The 16,115-nt window shown below is 44.2% G+C and overlaps 1 protein-coding gene across 3 annotated transcripts in view; it reads left to right on the forward strand.

Moving 5' to 3' along the window:
* The window catches only part of AMOT (angiomotin), an 85,803-nt gene that overhangs the window by 30,320 nt on the left and 39,368 nt on the right, over positions 1-16,115 (forward strand). For all 3 annotated transcript variants that reach the window (XM_088482836.1, XM_088482835.1, XM_088482837.1), the window contains one exon: positions 3,818-3,910. In XM_088482836.1, the coding sequence (XP_088338962.1) occupies positions 3,818-3,910 (93 nt within the window). The remainder of the gene's footprint in view (positions 1-3,817; positions 3,911-16,115) is intronic.

The raw sequence follows: 16,115 nt of genomic DNA on the forward strand, positions 1-16,115 counted from the left end.
TCAATGTGCTCCTATAGCTCAGAATTTTGGTTACAGTGTAACGAAAGTGAAGCATAAAGAATAAAATTCAAAATGACTAGTTGAAGAAATATCTCTTATGGCTCAGGTGTACAGAGATGCACTTAAAAAAAATAAAAAAAAATAAAAATTAAATAAAATAAAATATATATATATAATATATATATATGTGTGTGTGTGTATATATATATATATATATATATATATATATATATTACACTGCATAAAGGAGAACAACCTGTTTATAGATTGTTTGAAACTCCCCTATTTTGGTGAAATGAAAAACCGGTAGGAAAGATTAGATCTTTACCGCTATGAATTCTTTTTTTTTAGCAGACTGTGTCTACCTAGCGAATCAAATTTCCGCTGCATCAATATATCAATAGTGTATTTATTTTATATTCAAAAGCAAGTATTATTTCTGAAAATAATAAATTATCAGTGATTTCAAAGAAACACTCGACGCGCATTTCACGGGTGTGCTGCCCACTTCATCAGAAACTGGCAAATTTAGAATTCATTGTCGGAACTGCAAGATTGCTGTGCTACCAGTTTATTTATTATGAAATAAATGGAATATTGATTTAATGTTGCTGGATTCATTTGCTTCATTAGGGAGAAATTAGTCTTCAAAGAAGAATTCCCAATGAACCGCAGTTGCATAGCTGTGTAGTGGTTGCCAATCAGAAGAGGGCCTGAGTTTAAAACTAATTATTTATTATTTTCATTTGTTGTATAATTTTAGTAGTATGAATTGGTGCATCCAATATCAAGTTGTAGTACTGTACTATATACCGCATCTGGCAGGGACAGTACTCATGTTCTCAGATGGAAAAAAGGAAGGTTTATGTTATCGGAAGAACATGTTCTAATACTGATGCATTCTGTGGCCATGTGTATTATAACAAGCTGTTGTGAAACAAATAAACCTTTCTTTTTTTATCTGTAAATGTGAGTGCTGTCCCTGTCGTATCTGGTGAATGCTTTTCATAATTTTACTGTGGACTGGGCACTGCAATACTGTTTTATAGTAGTGCTGCTTCAATTTTACTTAAAAAATTTGACAACCCTTCCTTGCAATGATGTCACATTAAGCTAAAAAAAAACCATGCCGTGTCATAAGCACTCGATCCTTCCTATGGGGATAGAAGTGAAGGAGTAATATTCCTCCCCATCACACAAATTATTAAATTGTAACTGCACTAAAACATAATATCCCCCGATGACATTCTCCAGGAAATTTCAACAAATCGCATTAATTTTGAGATATACGCAATGCTGATATTTATGCAGATTGAACAATTGTCTGCCATTGCACATGTCCAAATTATTATTTTTTTTATTTATTACCAGTTATTTATATAGCGCGCACACATATTCCGCAGCACTTTAAAGAGAATATATCTTACCATTCATATCTGTCCCTGCCCCAGTGGAGCTTACAATCTATATTCCCTACCACATGCTCACACACATACACACTAAGGTCAATTTTGTGGGGAGTTAATTAACCTACCAGTATATTTTTGGAGTGTGGGAGGAAACCGGAGTACCCGGAGGAAACCCACGCAAGCATAGGGAGAATATACAAACTCCACACAGAGCCATTGTGGGAATCAAACCAATGACCTTAGTGCTGTGAGGCAGTAACGCTAACCATTACCCCATCTGTGCTGCCCCCCAAATGCCACACTACGCATCACCTCACACATAGGATTCACTCGCAAAGTAAGTTTCAGGTGGTCCGTGTTTGCGGGAGGTGACGGGGTTGGTTAGGCAAATGCAGGCGTGTCGGGACAGGTTAAACTCTGTTTCATAGGCGTGCATAAATTACCCATTGCATCTCCATCACAGCATGTGAGCTCTGTGTGTGTCAAGAGAGCCGCAGTATTTGAAGCAGGTCAGACTTTATTTACAAGCTACGTAGCTGCCCGATCTGCGTCAATGTTCCCGATGCTGCACGTCGTTGGACGGATATGAGAAGGCAGCAGTTGGCGTCCTTATGCTCAGCTAAGCTTTGGAAAGCATTAGCTTATTTTAGCAACTACAATCCGTAAGTTATTGCAGTTACGGATGCATTAGCCTAAATCTCAGAATCCGTCCCGAAGTTGTTAATTGAAACCTCATAACACACTGTTACTGCTATTTGACAGATATATTTTGAATAAATAAGCTTCATTAGCAACCGTGGTGACCTTGGAAACTAGTCAGAGCCGTAACTAGACTTTTTGGTGCGCTGTGCCAGAAAGAGCATTGGCGCCTCCTCATTTTTCAAAGGGACATAATGCACCCAAAAAGGGCCATGGCCTCAGGGGGAAGAGATAGGAGAGGCCAGGAGATGCTGGGGATGAAATAAGAGGAAGCTACAAGCAAGAATGATAACAAATAGAAATTTGACAGGCCCAAGCAGCGCCCCCTGACCTGTGGTGCCCTGTGCAATGGCACCGGCCGCACTACTCTAGCTACGGCCCTGAACAGAGTAATAACGCTTTTTCAGACAAAAGTCCTATTTCAAGCAACAGTAGTTATACCCATAAGATGTAATACACAGCATAAAAGTAATCGTGGTAAAGTAGTTGTTGAGTGTGGTTACCCTTTAAATTCTGGGTAATCGCTCTTCACTTCAGCCTGACCTTGTGTAGTTATTGAGCATTTGTAAAAGATGGTGTGTTCTAACTCAAAAGGAGCTAGTGTTTACTTTATAGCACCTGTGTGATGGTTCCATTAATTTAGAGGTGTGCCAAATTATACTCGACCCATGTACACCATAGTTTGTATGGACCCGAAATGCAGGATCTTCCTTGTCATATTGCATCACTCATTTCACCTTCAAAATTCCTAGTTTGCATTACATAGAACATGTAAAGTCACGTGGAACAAAGTTTCTAAACGTGTGTCACCACTTCAGCTCTCAGGTGTGAATGTCATCCATGTCGATGAATGCATGAATTGGTGTTGGAAGTGTTGGTATTAAGAGGTTGTGTTCACATGACATTATAATTTAGGTATTTTGAAGCAGCATTTTACTCTTCAAGTTGTTTGGGTGTTTCTTGAGTTGGAGGCCCTCCCTTCAGCAAGATATGTTTTCCCATGTGTATTGTTACTGAATTCCAACTCCCCCCACAAAATGAAGAATTATCAGCCTTTTACTATAACATACGCTGTTCAGCTCGCCTCCAGACTCACAGGTTTCACTACACACTACAAAGTAATCGATACAATGATCACATAGGAAGCGACCATACCCCTGTGTGAATCAGAAACTCTTGGTGTATATTTAAGTTCTGTTTTGTGTGAAACACCTGCATAAATCATCCTTTAATATGGTAACTGTCCATAGACTACATTGTTATTCTTTATATGAAGCAATGTCACCTATTATAATAGTATGTTCATGGCACCATCATATCCATATTCAACGATAAAGTTGATCCATCACCTACAAACAGTGGACAGTGTTTTGTGAGATAAACCAATATTTAGCACTTCCTTAGGAACCAGTGACTTGCCGATTAATCGTTTCTAGTGAATTTCACGAAGATTGGTTCAGTCCTCAAAACCTTTGCCTCCACTGTGAATGACACTGTTACAATGCATTTATAAAATAAATAACCTGCCTTTACTGTGATACAAGGACACTTGGAGTCACTTTACAGTTATGAGACCACTTTAAACGCGCTCTGCCTGCAGCCTTGTATTTTGTTTTGGCAGCTACTAACATTTGCAACATCTTTCATGTAAAAGCCACTAAAAAATATTTATTAACTTCCTTTTTTTAAAAAATTATTTTAATTTTTAGAGCGGATGGAAACTGCAAATAAACAGCTTGCAGCAAAGGAGTTTGAGGGATCAGAAGACAACAGGAAGACCATATCTCAGCTTCTAGCACAGAGTAAGTGCTTTGTGTCTGTTTGTTTTTTTGCATTTTACAAGTTTTATGTTTGATTTTTGGGAGGTCTTACATGTACCATAGAAAAATAGTTTAATGCATACAGATGTGTCCTTGCTCATCTAGCCTCAATATGCCATGCAGGGAGATACTGTATGTCTGGCGCGAGGGAGCCGCCAGGTCCTGTGCTACCGCCGGAAGTCTCTTTTTTTGCCAAAAATGCGTCTAAGTCGCAATGTGACACTTGCATATCTGTGTGCAACTAAGATTGTAAATTAACTTGATGGGGAAAAAAGCTGTGGCCATTGCATCGTAGCATTTCGCATGTTGATTGAGAGATTCAGTTGCACACATATCTACAAGTGTCCCATATCACATTAATCGGCACAGTCTCCTTGTGCTTCCTAGTCACATCACATTGCGACTTAGACACATTTTTGGAAAAAAAAGATGCCAAAGAAATGCCCTACGCTAGCAGAGTCTCACGGGACCAAGGCCCTCATTCAGACCCGCTCGCAAGCAGGTCGATGGTGGGGCACTGCGCATGCAAGCCCCGTAGCGAGTGGGAAATTCACTTGCTCCGGGGCTCACTAAAAACTTGATTGACAGCTCGCCTGTTTTGTAGGCGGGGAGAGGGAGTGGCAGGACAAACGGAGGCGTTCCTGAAGGAACGCCTGCCGTTTGTGGGCAGCCCTACTGACATCACTCGTGCTGTCAGTAGTGAACTTCTGGCTCTATTAGAGCAGGAAGCTCACTGGGGCTTGTGGCAGATGAGACCCTACAACAAGGGTCTCATCGCAAGCCCGATGGTCGCGATCATCGCGACCATCACCTGGCCGCACGCAAAAGCTGTGGGTGGTCACCCACAGCTTAGCGAGCAGCCAGGAGGCAGTCTAAAAAAAAAAAAAAAAATAGCGGCCGCCCTCATTCAGAGCGAGCGCTCGCTTTTTGCGAGCGGCTCTGAATGAGGACCCAAGTGCGCCGAGATGTGCTGTTTGGTGCTACTGCAGCAAAGACGAGTGAGGACACATCTGTAGGTGACTCTCACAGTTTTTGCCTTTTTGCACATTTTCAAAGTGCAGAAGTAGCAAATGATTTGCTTTGAATATTGGTTATATTCGGACACATAACATGTTCCTATTACATAATGAACTAGTAGGAATCATAAGCCTGGGCAGCTAAATTTCTAGTTTTACAAATTGTTATGCTCACAAGATATTTCAAAACTATACAGAAAGAAAATTGATAACTTGGAGGTGTCTCTTCATTTTGTACCAATGGATGTACACAATATTTTCTAACATAATATTTATTGATATTGTAAGCAAATGTTTTTTATTTGACACACAAAAAAAACCAGCATGGATTTATTTGCATTGATCTTTTTGCTTAGAAAAGCTATATTCCTTTTCCTGAGAAACTCGATGTTCATCAGTGATTTGGCTTGAGGGTAGCACTGATCTTTTACTGTGTGTGGCAATCAATACAATCAGTGATGGAGCAGCATCGGTCGTTTAGCACTATTGAAACCTAGTAACTACTGGGCTTGTTCCCACATATGCATTCATGAACTGGCTGGTGTGTGAAGATTTGGGCTGTCTTCTAAAGGGATCGGTACAATTTACCAGCGGAAACCCGGCAGAGGTGACGATTCCGACTGCTAATTTAGGTAAGTACCACTAACCTAATTCCCTACCCTAACCCTCCTTTAGGGGTGCCTAAACCTAACCCCCCTTTCCCGCAGCCTAAACCTAAGTCTCCCGGGGGGGGTGCCTAACCCCAATCTCCCCCCAGGGGTGCCTAACCCTAAGTCCCCCACGATAGCCCCTAACCTAGCCCCCCCAACCCCTCCCTTGCAGCTGTCCGCATCCAGTTTACCTTCAATCCGGATGCCGGACGTCAGGCTCCCGGAATCCCCCCAAGTGCCTAAACCTAACCCCCCCTCCTTCCCCGCAGCCTAAACCTAAGTCTCACGGGGGGGTGCCTAACCCCTAAGTCCCCCACGGGAGCCCCTAACCTAACCCCCCCCCCCCCTGCAGCCGTCCGCGTCCAGTTTGCCTTCGATCGGGATGCCGGACGTCAGGCTCCCGGCGTAGGCAAAAGGACAGGCGTCGGGATTTCGATGCCTGTCATTAGACCCTTGTCAGGATTTTGAAAGTCGGGATGCCGACAGTCGGCATTTAGACGGTCGGCATCCCGACTGCATACCCTTCCAAAAGCCATAGAAATTGAGTGTTTTAAAATTATTGGTATTGATGTCTGAAACCGTGGTTTGATTTGAATTGTTTTTATTTGGATTCCTTGTGTTTGATGTTGCTATTTTTTTGAAGACTTTGATCTCAAATTTTCCCACCCTATTGAAGGAGGGGTGATGTGATGTGATGTGGTTCCCATATACAGCCAAGCTTTAAAAAAAAAAAACCTGAAAGAATTCTCACTAATGTAAAGCAGACCGTCTTGTTTTAAACACAACTTGTTGTTTGAGTAATGTAAAGGTGTTTACATATTTTCTGTGGGAGTTGCCAGGCCATATTTTCTGTGGGAGTTGCCGCATTTCTCTTACAAAGTCATATTTTCTGTAGGTGTTTCCTTTCGTAATACAAATTATACTTCATTTGGCTTGTAAATGTTTGGAAATTTAGATAGGCAAGTATTGTAATGTGGCTGCACTTAGCAGGCTTTTCCTATTTATGTTGGGCCACATATAAAGAATCTGTTTCCCCAACTCCTAGTACAGTGTTCTGTGTATTTGGCAAGTCTAATATCCTCCTAATTACTGTGACTGCAAATAATACTGATATTTGACTTCCAATATATTATTCGCCATTTCTACCAATGAAGAATTGGAAGTTTATACTGTACATCAGACGTGTCTTATCTCCGTGGCTGGAGGTAGAGGTGGAAAATATCTTGTTCTCGTACAAGTTTGTTTCCTTATTTTAACCTGACCATTATTGAAACAAGACAATATTCACTCTTGCTCTAGTGATTTCACTCTCACTAGTCATTATTCAATGAACTTCAATTACAATAATTAAATGTTCAAGTGTGAGAATTCCATACATGTTTGAATTAAGCATTTAGCAGCAGGCAATAAACTAGCCATTCTGTTAGAGAAATGCATGTATATGTATACATAAGTTTAATCTCCGATAACATCCTCAATTTTCATTAACATTTATTTACATTGTGCCAGAATAATATATACATGATTTATTGTAATTTATTTTGTTTTTCACCTGTTAACGTTTATTGTCCTGGTGAAAGAATAGTTAACTTAGGGAAGTCAGAGGCATGGAACAAATATACATTTCTGACATACAGTAGGGCCTGATTCAGGTATTTCACAACTGCAAGGAAGAAGCTGTGCAATACTGTCCAACCAAATGCAAATGCAGTAGGTGTCTGTATGAAATACATTTCCTGGCTGCACCTGTGATCCGAGTGCAGCGTCCATAGACACCACGTCGGATCACTATCGCAACCGTTGGTCGCCATGGTTGCTCCCTTAGCCAGGCTGCCCTGGCCTCGTCCCTCCTGGAAAATGGGGATGACAAGCCCGCCTTTCCGGTTGTGCTAGCCAAGAATACCCCTGCTCCACCCCCCCGAACGCCACAGTTAGTAAATCAGGCTGTGGCAGGGAGACACTGCAAGCGAACTCGCAGATGGAGGGCTGCACATGCGCAGTACACATCCTGCACATACATACAAAGTCCTCCCACCATCGGAGATGTAAGCTAAGCTATTATCAGATGACATGTGTCATACTTGCGTGAAAGCCCTACATATTATTATTATTAGCAAAACAGCATAGTGGATGCATGTTACTACTGAAAATCACAGTGCATTACAGCATGTTTGTTTTTATTTACAGTCTATATCTAGCTCAGGTACACGTATCTTTGTCTTATTTTACAAGTTGTCCCCTCTTACCTGGAAATTCTTGTGCCACATCACATGTTACATTCTGACAAACCGGTTGAGATTCAATCTGCTATGGGTTTCAACACATTTGGCTGTATTGCTATATGCTATTGTTTGTGCTCATGTACATAATATAAGGATATGTTTTTTTTGGTTTTTTTTAATTGCCGTTTTTTTTTGTGCACTTTTAACATATTGTGTGTTTGAACACACTTTATTCATTTCATGTTAGCAGACTTTTGTCAAGTAGGGAGCATTTCGCCTACTGTTTAGCTTCCTTGTGGATACAGAAAGATGAAAGCCTTTTGTATAGATCATTACAAATGGTAGGCTTTAGTTCAGTCTTGTTCACATGTAATCCTTTACCCTGATTCACCGTCCTCCCACTGCCTTGCTATTGGAATGTAGATGTACCGGTCTATTAGTGCCTGGGTGTTAATGGCTGCAGGAACTCGTGTTATGGGGTTTTCTGTTTAGTTTTTGTTGCACTTGACTTGTAGTTCATGAAGTTATGTTGTTAATCTCATCAATCCTGTCACTTGTCATAATCTTGTTCGAGATTGAAGTTCATTAATGAAGTGGTCACGTGTGGTATCCTCTTCATACCTCTCTTCTTTTGACTCGTTTTCTATCCTGTATCACTGTTTGCTCATGTGTACTTCCTCTTGCTATATATATAGATAGGTGTATATATAGATAGGGTTGGGTATGATATACTGGCGCCGGTAGCCTGAACGCTGAAGATCCCGACAGGGGAGGTAAGTACCCTAACTCTTGCCCTCCTGCCCCCCATAACTTTCCTTTAGTGATGCCTAACCCTAACCTTCCTCCGGTGGTACCTAACCCTAACCTAACTCTCCCAGGGGGTGCCCGCACCCTAAACCTAACTCTCCCAGGGAATGTTTAACCCTAACCCCCCCCCCCCCCTCTGTAGCCTAACTCTCCCTGAGGGGTGCCTAACCCTAATCTCCACCCGGGGGTGCCTAAACTTAAGCCCCCCATGCCTGGGGAAGCTGTGTTACTTACTGGCGTCCGCATGTTTGGGATTCTGTCGTTTGGTATGCCGACGCCGGTATCCTGATCTCCTTTCGCCGGCATATTAACTACATCATATATATATATATATATATATATATATATATATATATATATATATATATATTATGGTTCATTGGTCTTTGAACTACTTAAACCAACGCAATCCAATTGTTCTAGAAAATGAAATATCTGTTTGCTGTCATGCATATTCTGTTATGGTTGCCATGCTTCGGTACTATGTGACTTTTTGTTGCACATTATAGTTCACAAACATAACTTTATGGTTCATGATAAAGTTTAACTCATTTCAAATAAAAAGCCTTGTGACTTTCACAAATACAGTAACTGGTTAATATCCAGACTTGGATGACTAATAGCAAGTCACCATTGCTATTGTAGCCTAACTTTCTTCTTCGGGGTCCATGGGGTCCACAGCCATCACATTGGGGTTTATGGATTCATCCAAGCACCAAACAGTTAGTTAATCCAAGCTCTCAGCTCCCAGGATGCACTAGGTCCTCGCCCATATACCCCGCCCCTGGTCACAGGGCGCCAGTGTACTGTTTTGGTGCGAGAAGGCACCGTACTAGCAGTGGGACTGCAGGGCAGTCCCGAAGTTCAAGCTACAGGAAGGCAGGGGCACGTGTTCCCAGATAGGAACCACGCGTCTAGCAGACGCACGGGTCCCTGCTGCAGCAAACCCCGCCGGCGCCGCAACGCTAGTCGCGGCTAGTGATTCCAGCAGGGGCTCTCCGGCAAGAGGGCTCTGGACCGCGACCGAGAGGGGTGCAGGTAAGTGGAGCGTGGGTGGCCGCTGACGCCGCGGTCATAAGCGGACCATCCTCCGGCTTAGAGACGGGCCGGAGGATTGCTGTGTGGGCAGCCAGTCACTGGGTCTGCTTTCACAGACCACCGGGAATGTCTGACAGCCGGGGGAGGGGTGGCGGCGGCCATGTCAGTTGCCGGGTGGTCCATACAGCCTAGGGGAGGCACGCTTCCCCGGCAGCCCCTCCCCCAACCCGAACTACGGCCCTCCTGAGGTCCTGCTTTTGGGTTGCTCCACCCAGCCTTCCTATATAAGTCAGCTACAGACCACTCTCAGTGCTCTCTATGGCTGTTGCTCAGGAAGCATTGGGTCAGTCTCCCTGTATACTTCTCCTTTGGGATCATTTATACAGAAGCTCCATATATGCTACTAGGCTTTGCTAATTATAGTGCATGGGAGCCTAAACAATAAACAAATTGCATAGACTCTGCTAAGTATATATGCATTGTTTGTGACCTGTGAAACTGTGTATTACTTACATTTCATTACTGTTTCTCTCCCTGCAGCTGGTGTGTGGGGTGGGGTCACATATATAATTTAGACTTTAAAATATGTCAAAAGATTCTGAAAGGCAGGTGGCTGAGGCCCCTCTTTTTGATATCATGTGTAGCCTGTAAGGCAGGGTTATCCTCTCAGGACTATGTGCAAAATGGCTTATGTGTTCGCTGTTTTAGAGAGTCTCCACAGCAATCAAATTTGCCGCCATCGGGTCAGGAACCCCCTTGGGCTGCTTTTTCCCAGATCATGGCCCAGGTGGCCAAAAGATTGGCAGTTCCAGCTCCGGGGATGAAAGTTCAGCAGCAATTGCAGCCAGCTGTATATATGCCTCCTATGTTGCCATCTTGGATGGATATGTATGCGCATGGGCAAGCAGGCCCTTCGTCGTCTTTGGCTTTTCAGCAGCCGCCTCAGATAGCCAAACCTGTACGGCCAAAAGCTAGAAGGCGTTTGGCTACAGAGACAAGTCAGGACACAGATTCTGATTTGTCCTCTGAGGAGGATGAAGTATCCTCTCAGGGATCTCTCTCCACAGAAGAGGTGGATCTTTTCCCAGTGGCTGATGTCCCATTCTTAATTAGGGCGGTCAAAGCAGTTTTGAATATCAAGGAGGCAGAGCCTATATATAAGAAGGCTCCGGTGTTTAAGCGCCAGAGGGTGGTCAAAGCGGAGTTTCCCGGGTCGGAACTTTTGGGCGAAGCTTGGAAGGCTCCGGACAAGAGGTTCCATGTGGCTAAAAAGATTTCGGCTTTATATCCGTTTTCTTTTCAGCAGTGTTCTAAATGGGAGGTTCCACCATCAGTGGATACGCATGTGGTACATTTAATGAAGTCTTCCACTTTACCAGTACCTTCAGCCTGTTCCCTAAAACATCCTACTGATAAGAGGCTGGAGGGTTGCCTTAAGATGATTTTTTCAATCTCAGGGGCAACTACCCGACCGGCAATGGCTACAGCCTGGGTGGCTAGAGCCATAGAAGAATGGATGAAGGCTTTGGCCGAGTCCTTGCCTGAGTTGTCCAAAGAACAGCAGGATATAGTTTCCTATGTGAAGGAGGCTTCTTCTTACCTTGGAGAGGCAGCTCTAGATGCAGGAATATTGTCCGCCAGAGCTTCAGCAGCCTCTGTAGTCGCTCGTAGAGCATTATGATTAAGAGATTGGAAGGCTAATTCAGGGTCCAAGAGGGCCTTAGAGTCTCTACCCTTCACAGGTGGAGTCCTTTTCGGTTTGGAATTGGACAAAATTGTAGCCTCGGTGGCAGCCTCTAGGGCTGCTGGGTTACCCTCAGCATCAGGGTCTAGACAAAGGTCTTCTTCCTTTCGTACCTTTCGGCCCCAGGGGAAGGTCAGAGGGCAGCCTTTTGGTAGAGCAGGTGTTGGTAGAAAGTAGGGATGTGCAGGCTCGGATAGGTTCGAGTTTGCACGTGGAGTTCGGATTTTTCCCTCCAAAAAAACGGAACTCAGAACGAGGCAAAACGTCATCTTACATGGACGAACATCATCATTCCTGGTCTTTTGTCCAGGAATGATGATGTTCGTCCATGTAAGATGACGTTTTGCCTCGTTCTGAGTTCCGTTTTTTTGGAGGGAAAAATCCGAACTCCACGTGCAAACTCGAACCTATCCGAGCCTGCACATCCCTAGTAGAAAGCCATCACCTAGTAGTTGGTAGAAAGCCCTGGCAAACCAAACGCCCGGGTTCCAAGCCACAGGATAAACCCGTGGCCTGATGGGACGGGCCTCCCCCTGGGGGATCCCAGGGTAGGAGGCAGACTTCTTCGGTTTTCGAACGTCTGGCGTCTCACAACAACAGATGCCTGGGTTCGGTTAATAGTTTCCCAGGGTTATGCCCTAACGTTTTGGAGAAGTCCGCCCCAAAGGTTTTTTTCCGTACCCCTGGCTGTGGGGTCGGTGAAACCGTTGGCTATACAGCAAGCTGTTCACTCCCTGTTGAAGACAAGGGTGATTGTCCGAGTACCACAGGAACAGGTTCAAAAGGGGTTTTATCCCAACCTTTCTGGTTCGGATGCCAAAAGGGTCTTTCCAACCAATTCTAAATTTAAGGGACCTCAATACGTTCATATTGGTACACAGGTTTCATATGGAGACACTGAAGTCAATAGTATTAGCCTTGGAACCAGGGCACTTCATGGTATTCCTCGATATTCAAGACGCTTATTTACATGTGCCCATTGTGGTATCCCATCAACAGTTTCTGCGGTGTGCAGTAGGACAGGACCATTTTCAGTTTCAGGCATTACCATTCGGCCTGTCCACGGGTTTTTACCAAAGTCATGGCGGTGATAATGGTAGCCCTCAGGCGCCAGGGCATCAGAGTTTTGCCTTACTTAGACGATCTCCTTCCGCTAGGGCAGTCTCCGCAGGAGTTGATGAGGCATCTCGAGATGACAATCTCTTGTTTGCAGAGGCACGGTTGGATTGTGAACTGGAAGAAATCCTTCCTTCAACCAGCACAACAGTTGGTGCACTTAGGAGCACAACTGGACTCTGTAAAACAGGGGCACATATGCAATCTTTTACACAACAGGCAAGTATCAGTGCATGCGGCCATGCGAGTGTTGGGGTCAATGGTATCCACCTTCAGCATGGTGCAATATGCACAATTCCACTCCCGGCCGTTGCAACGGTGGGTTCTCTCACGCTGGAACGGGGATTATCGGTCGATAAAATCTCAGAAGATCTACCTCTCCCCAGAGGTCAGGTTGTCCCTATCCTGGTGGCTACGGACGGACCACCTCAACCAGGGTCGGCCGTTTTGGATATCGGATTGGACTCTCCTCTCCACCGATGCCAGTCTTCGGGGTTGGGGAGCAGTGTTAGGCCCGCATGTCTTCCAGAGAAGATGGACAAGGGCAGAAAGTTGTCCACCCATAAATGTACTGGAACTGAGGGCAGTTTTCAGGGCATTGGTACAAGCCCAGGATCTTGTGCACGGCAAGCCGGTGCAAGTACAGTCCGACAATGTTACCACAGTAGCTTACCTAAAATGGCAGGGAGGCACCCGAAGTCGGGGAGCCATGGCAGAAGTGTCAAGGATCCTAGTGTGTGCAGAACGTCATCTTCCTGCGATAACGGCAGTTTTTGTACCAGGGGTACAAAATGTGGAGGCAGACTTTCTAAGTCGGCAGGACATAGACGCGGGGGAGTGGGCTCTCCACCGCAGGTATTCCGGGTCTTGGTGGACAGATGGGGTCTTCCAGAGATAGACCTTATGGGCCTCCGTGTTAAGAGCCAAAGGGTTGTCAGAGCCAGTAATAAAGACCATGATGAGGGCACGAAAGCCTTCTTCGGCCCAGGTTTACTATAGGGTTTGGCGTGCTTTTTTTCAGTGGTGTAAACTGAGAAAATATGATCCTAGTGTGTTTAGGATCTCCCGAGTACTCGCTTTTTTCCAGTCAAGGTTAGAGCGGGGTCTTCATCTGGCCTCCCTAAGAGTGCAGGCTTCTGTGCTTGGAGTTTGGTTCCAGCGTAGGATTGCTTCGTTGCCTGATGTTAAAACCTTTTCATGTGTCAGGGCTGTCCTTAGGTGAGGCTTCCCTGGATGTTGTATGTGCTTTACGTATTTACGTGGAGCGCACCAGCAAGTTGAGGAAGTCTGCTTCTCTTTTCGTTCTTTATGGCTGCCAAAAGCGGGGATGGCCAGCCAATAAGCAGACTTTAGCAGGATGGCTTCGTATGACCATATCACAGGCATATACTCAGGTGGGTCGTAGGGTGCCAGACTCAATCAGGGCACACTCTACGCGGTCTGTGGGTCCTTCATGGGCAGCTGGGGCGCGTCTGCGGAACAATTGTGTAAGGCAGCCACGTGGTCGTCTGTCCACACCTTTATAACATATTATGCATTTGACACCTTTGCCTCTCAGGATGCCTCCTTTGGGCGCAGGATCCTCCTTTCTTCCGAGACACAGGAGCGTTCCCGCCCTTAGGGGTACTGCTTGGGTATATCCCCAATGTGATGGCTGTGGACCCCATGGACCCCGAAGAAGAAAATAGGAGTTGTGGTATGACATACCTTTTGTTAACTCCTTTTCTTCGAAGTCCATGGGGTCCACAGGACACCCACCCTAACGCACCTAGTGTTAATGGGTAGTTTTGTTGTATCTCTTGAGTGTTTCCCTCGTGGAGAGAATGTCTAGAGAGCATATGTCCTTCCTTCCTTACCTCTTTTTGCCTTCTCTTGGTGGGTTTTGTGACAAACTGACGCCCTGTGACCAGGGGCGGGGTATATGGGGGAGGACCTAGTGGATCCTGGGAGCTGAGAGCTTGGATTAACTGTTTGGTGCCTGGATGAATCCATAAACCCCAATGTGATGGCTGTGGACCCCATGGACCTCGAAGAAAAGGAGTTAACAAAGGTATGTCATACCATAACTCCTATTTTCTTTTTCGAAACATAATAGAAAGTAAAAAAACATCTTTGTAAGTGGAAATAGTAACATTGCATTGTGACCATTTATGTCTCACTGCAACCGTGTCTAAAGGTGCCTATACACTAGCACATAAAGGAACAACAGTACGATTACAACATTGTAATCGTACAGTCGTTCCTCTTCCCCTGCACTGCCTACACTGAACGATATGTTGTTCAGTGTAGGCACCCTCCCTCATTCCTAAACATGGACAATCTGTCGTTATCGGCCGATTGACCAGCATGCTCAGGCGATGAGTGATGTCGGAAACGACAAGCGGAAGCGGGCATCGCTGGTCGTAATCAGCATTTTCCCCGATTCATGCACGATTAATGAGCGATTGACCGATAACTGTCGCTATCGTTCAATCGCTCATTTTAATCGCCTAGTGGATATGTGGATTTACTGTTGCAAGAGACCATTATCTGCAAGTATGGCCAGTCCCATAAGAGACTGGTTATTGTTTCACCCAACAAGTATGTTACCTTGCTGTTACATGCATTCCTAGTGTAACCTATCCCTTATGAAATAAAAATATATTTATATAACAAGGATAATGTTTACCTGGGGGAAGTTAATGGATTTTTGAAAATCAAAATAAATTTTTGAAATCGAGAGTTCTGTCCCAGTCATGGCTGTATCTACTTGTATGCAGTCATTATTTCTATGTTCAGAATGTCGACACCCAAATGTCAACATGGTCTGAATGTTGACATGGACAAAATGTTTACATAGACATAATGTTGGCATTGTCATAATGTCCACATTGTGAATATGGACAGTACAGTTTTAGTGTTGGGCTGTGGTTAGGGCTAGAATCTCCTTAAAACTCTGTTGATATGGCCAACAGTGGACATTGTCAGTGTTGACATTTGACATGTCGACATAATGTTGAAAATCTGAATGTCAACATTTAGACCATGTTGACATTCCGAATATTGACATTTTGTACCACACCCGCATCTACCATATAGATGCCCAAGCTTGGCACGCAGCCGTATTAAACACCCATTTTTCCTATGAAAATTAATTGGAATGGGGTGTTGGAAGTGTAGGCTGTGGTTAGGGTTATTCTGCGTTTAGGGTTAGACTGCAGTTAGGTCTAGAATCGCCATAAAATGCTGTGGGGTCATTCCATGTCAAGTGGACCAGGGGTGCTCACTTGACCATCTCCAATTTTGATAATTAGGATACTTGAGGGCTATAACTTGGCTACTATTGCATATTGTTAACAAAATTTTTCCCAAAGTTAGTCTGACGTATATACCAATCTTCTTGTAAAATGTTATCAAAATTGGAGATGTGGAAATAGGGCCCTAGACTGCGCACCCTGAAAATATATATATAATGGGAGGTGCTACCTGTGGAGACTATTGTTGCAAACATACAAAAAAGAAGTACAGATGCACAACTCCAACATTATTCACTATATATTAATAATACATTTTGCAATAGAATTTTGCAAATAATAAGAGGTTTTGGCATAATCA

The sequence above is a fragment of the Taudactylus pleione genome, unplaced genomic scaffold (assembly GCF_031769625.1).
Source record: "Taudactylus pleione unplaced genomic scaffold, aTauple2 ptg000296l, whole genome shotgun sequence".
Lineage (NCBI taxonomy): Eukaryota > Metazoa > Chordata > Amphibia > Anura > Myobatrachidae > Taudactylus > Taudactylus pleione.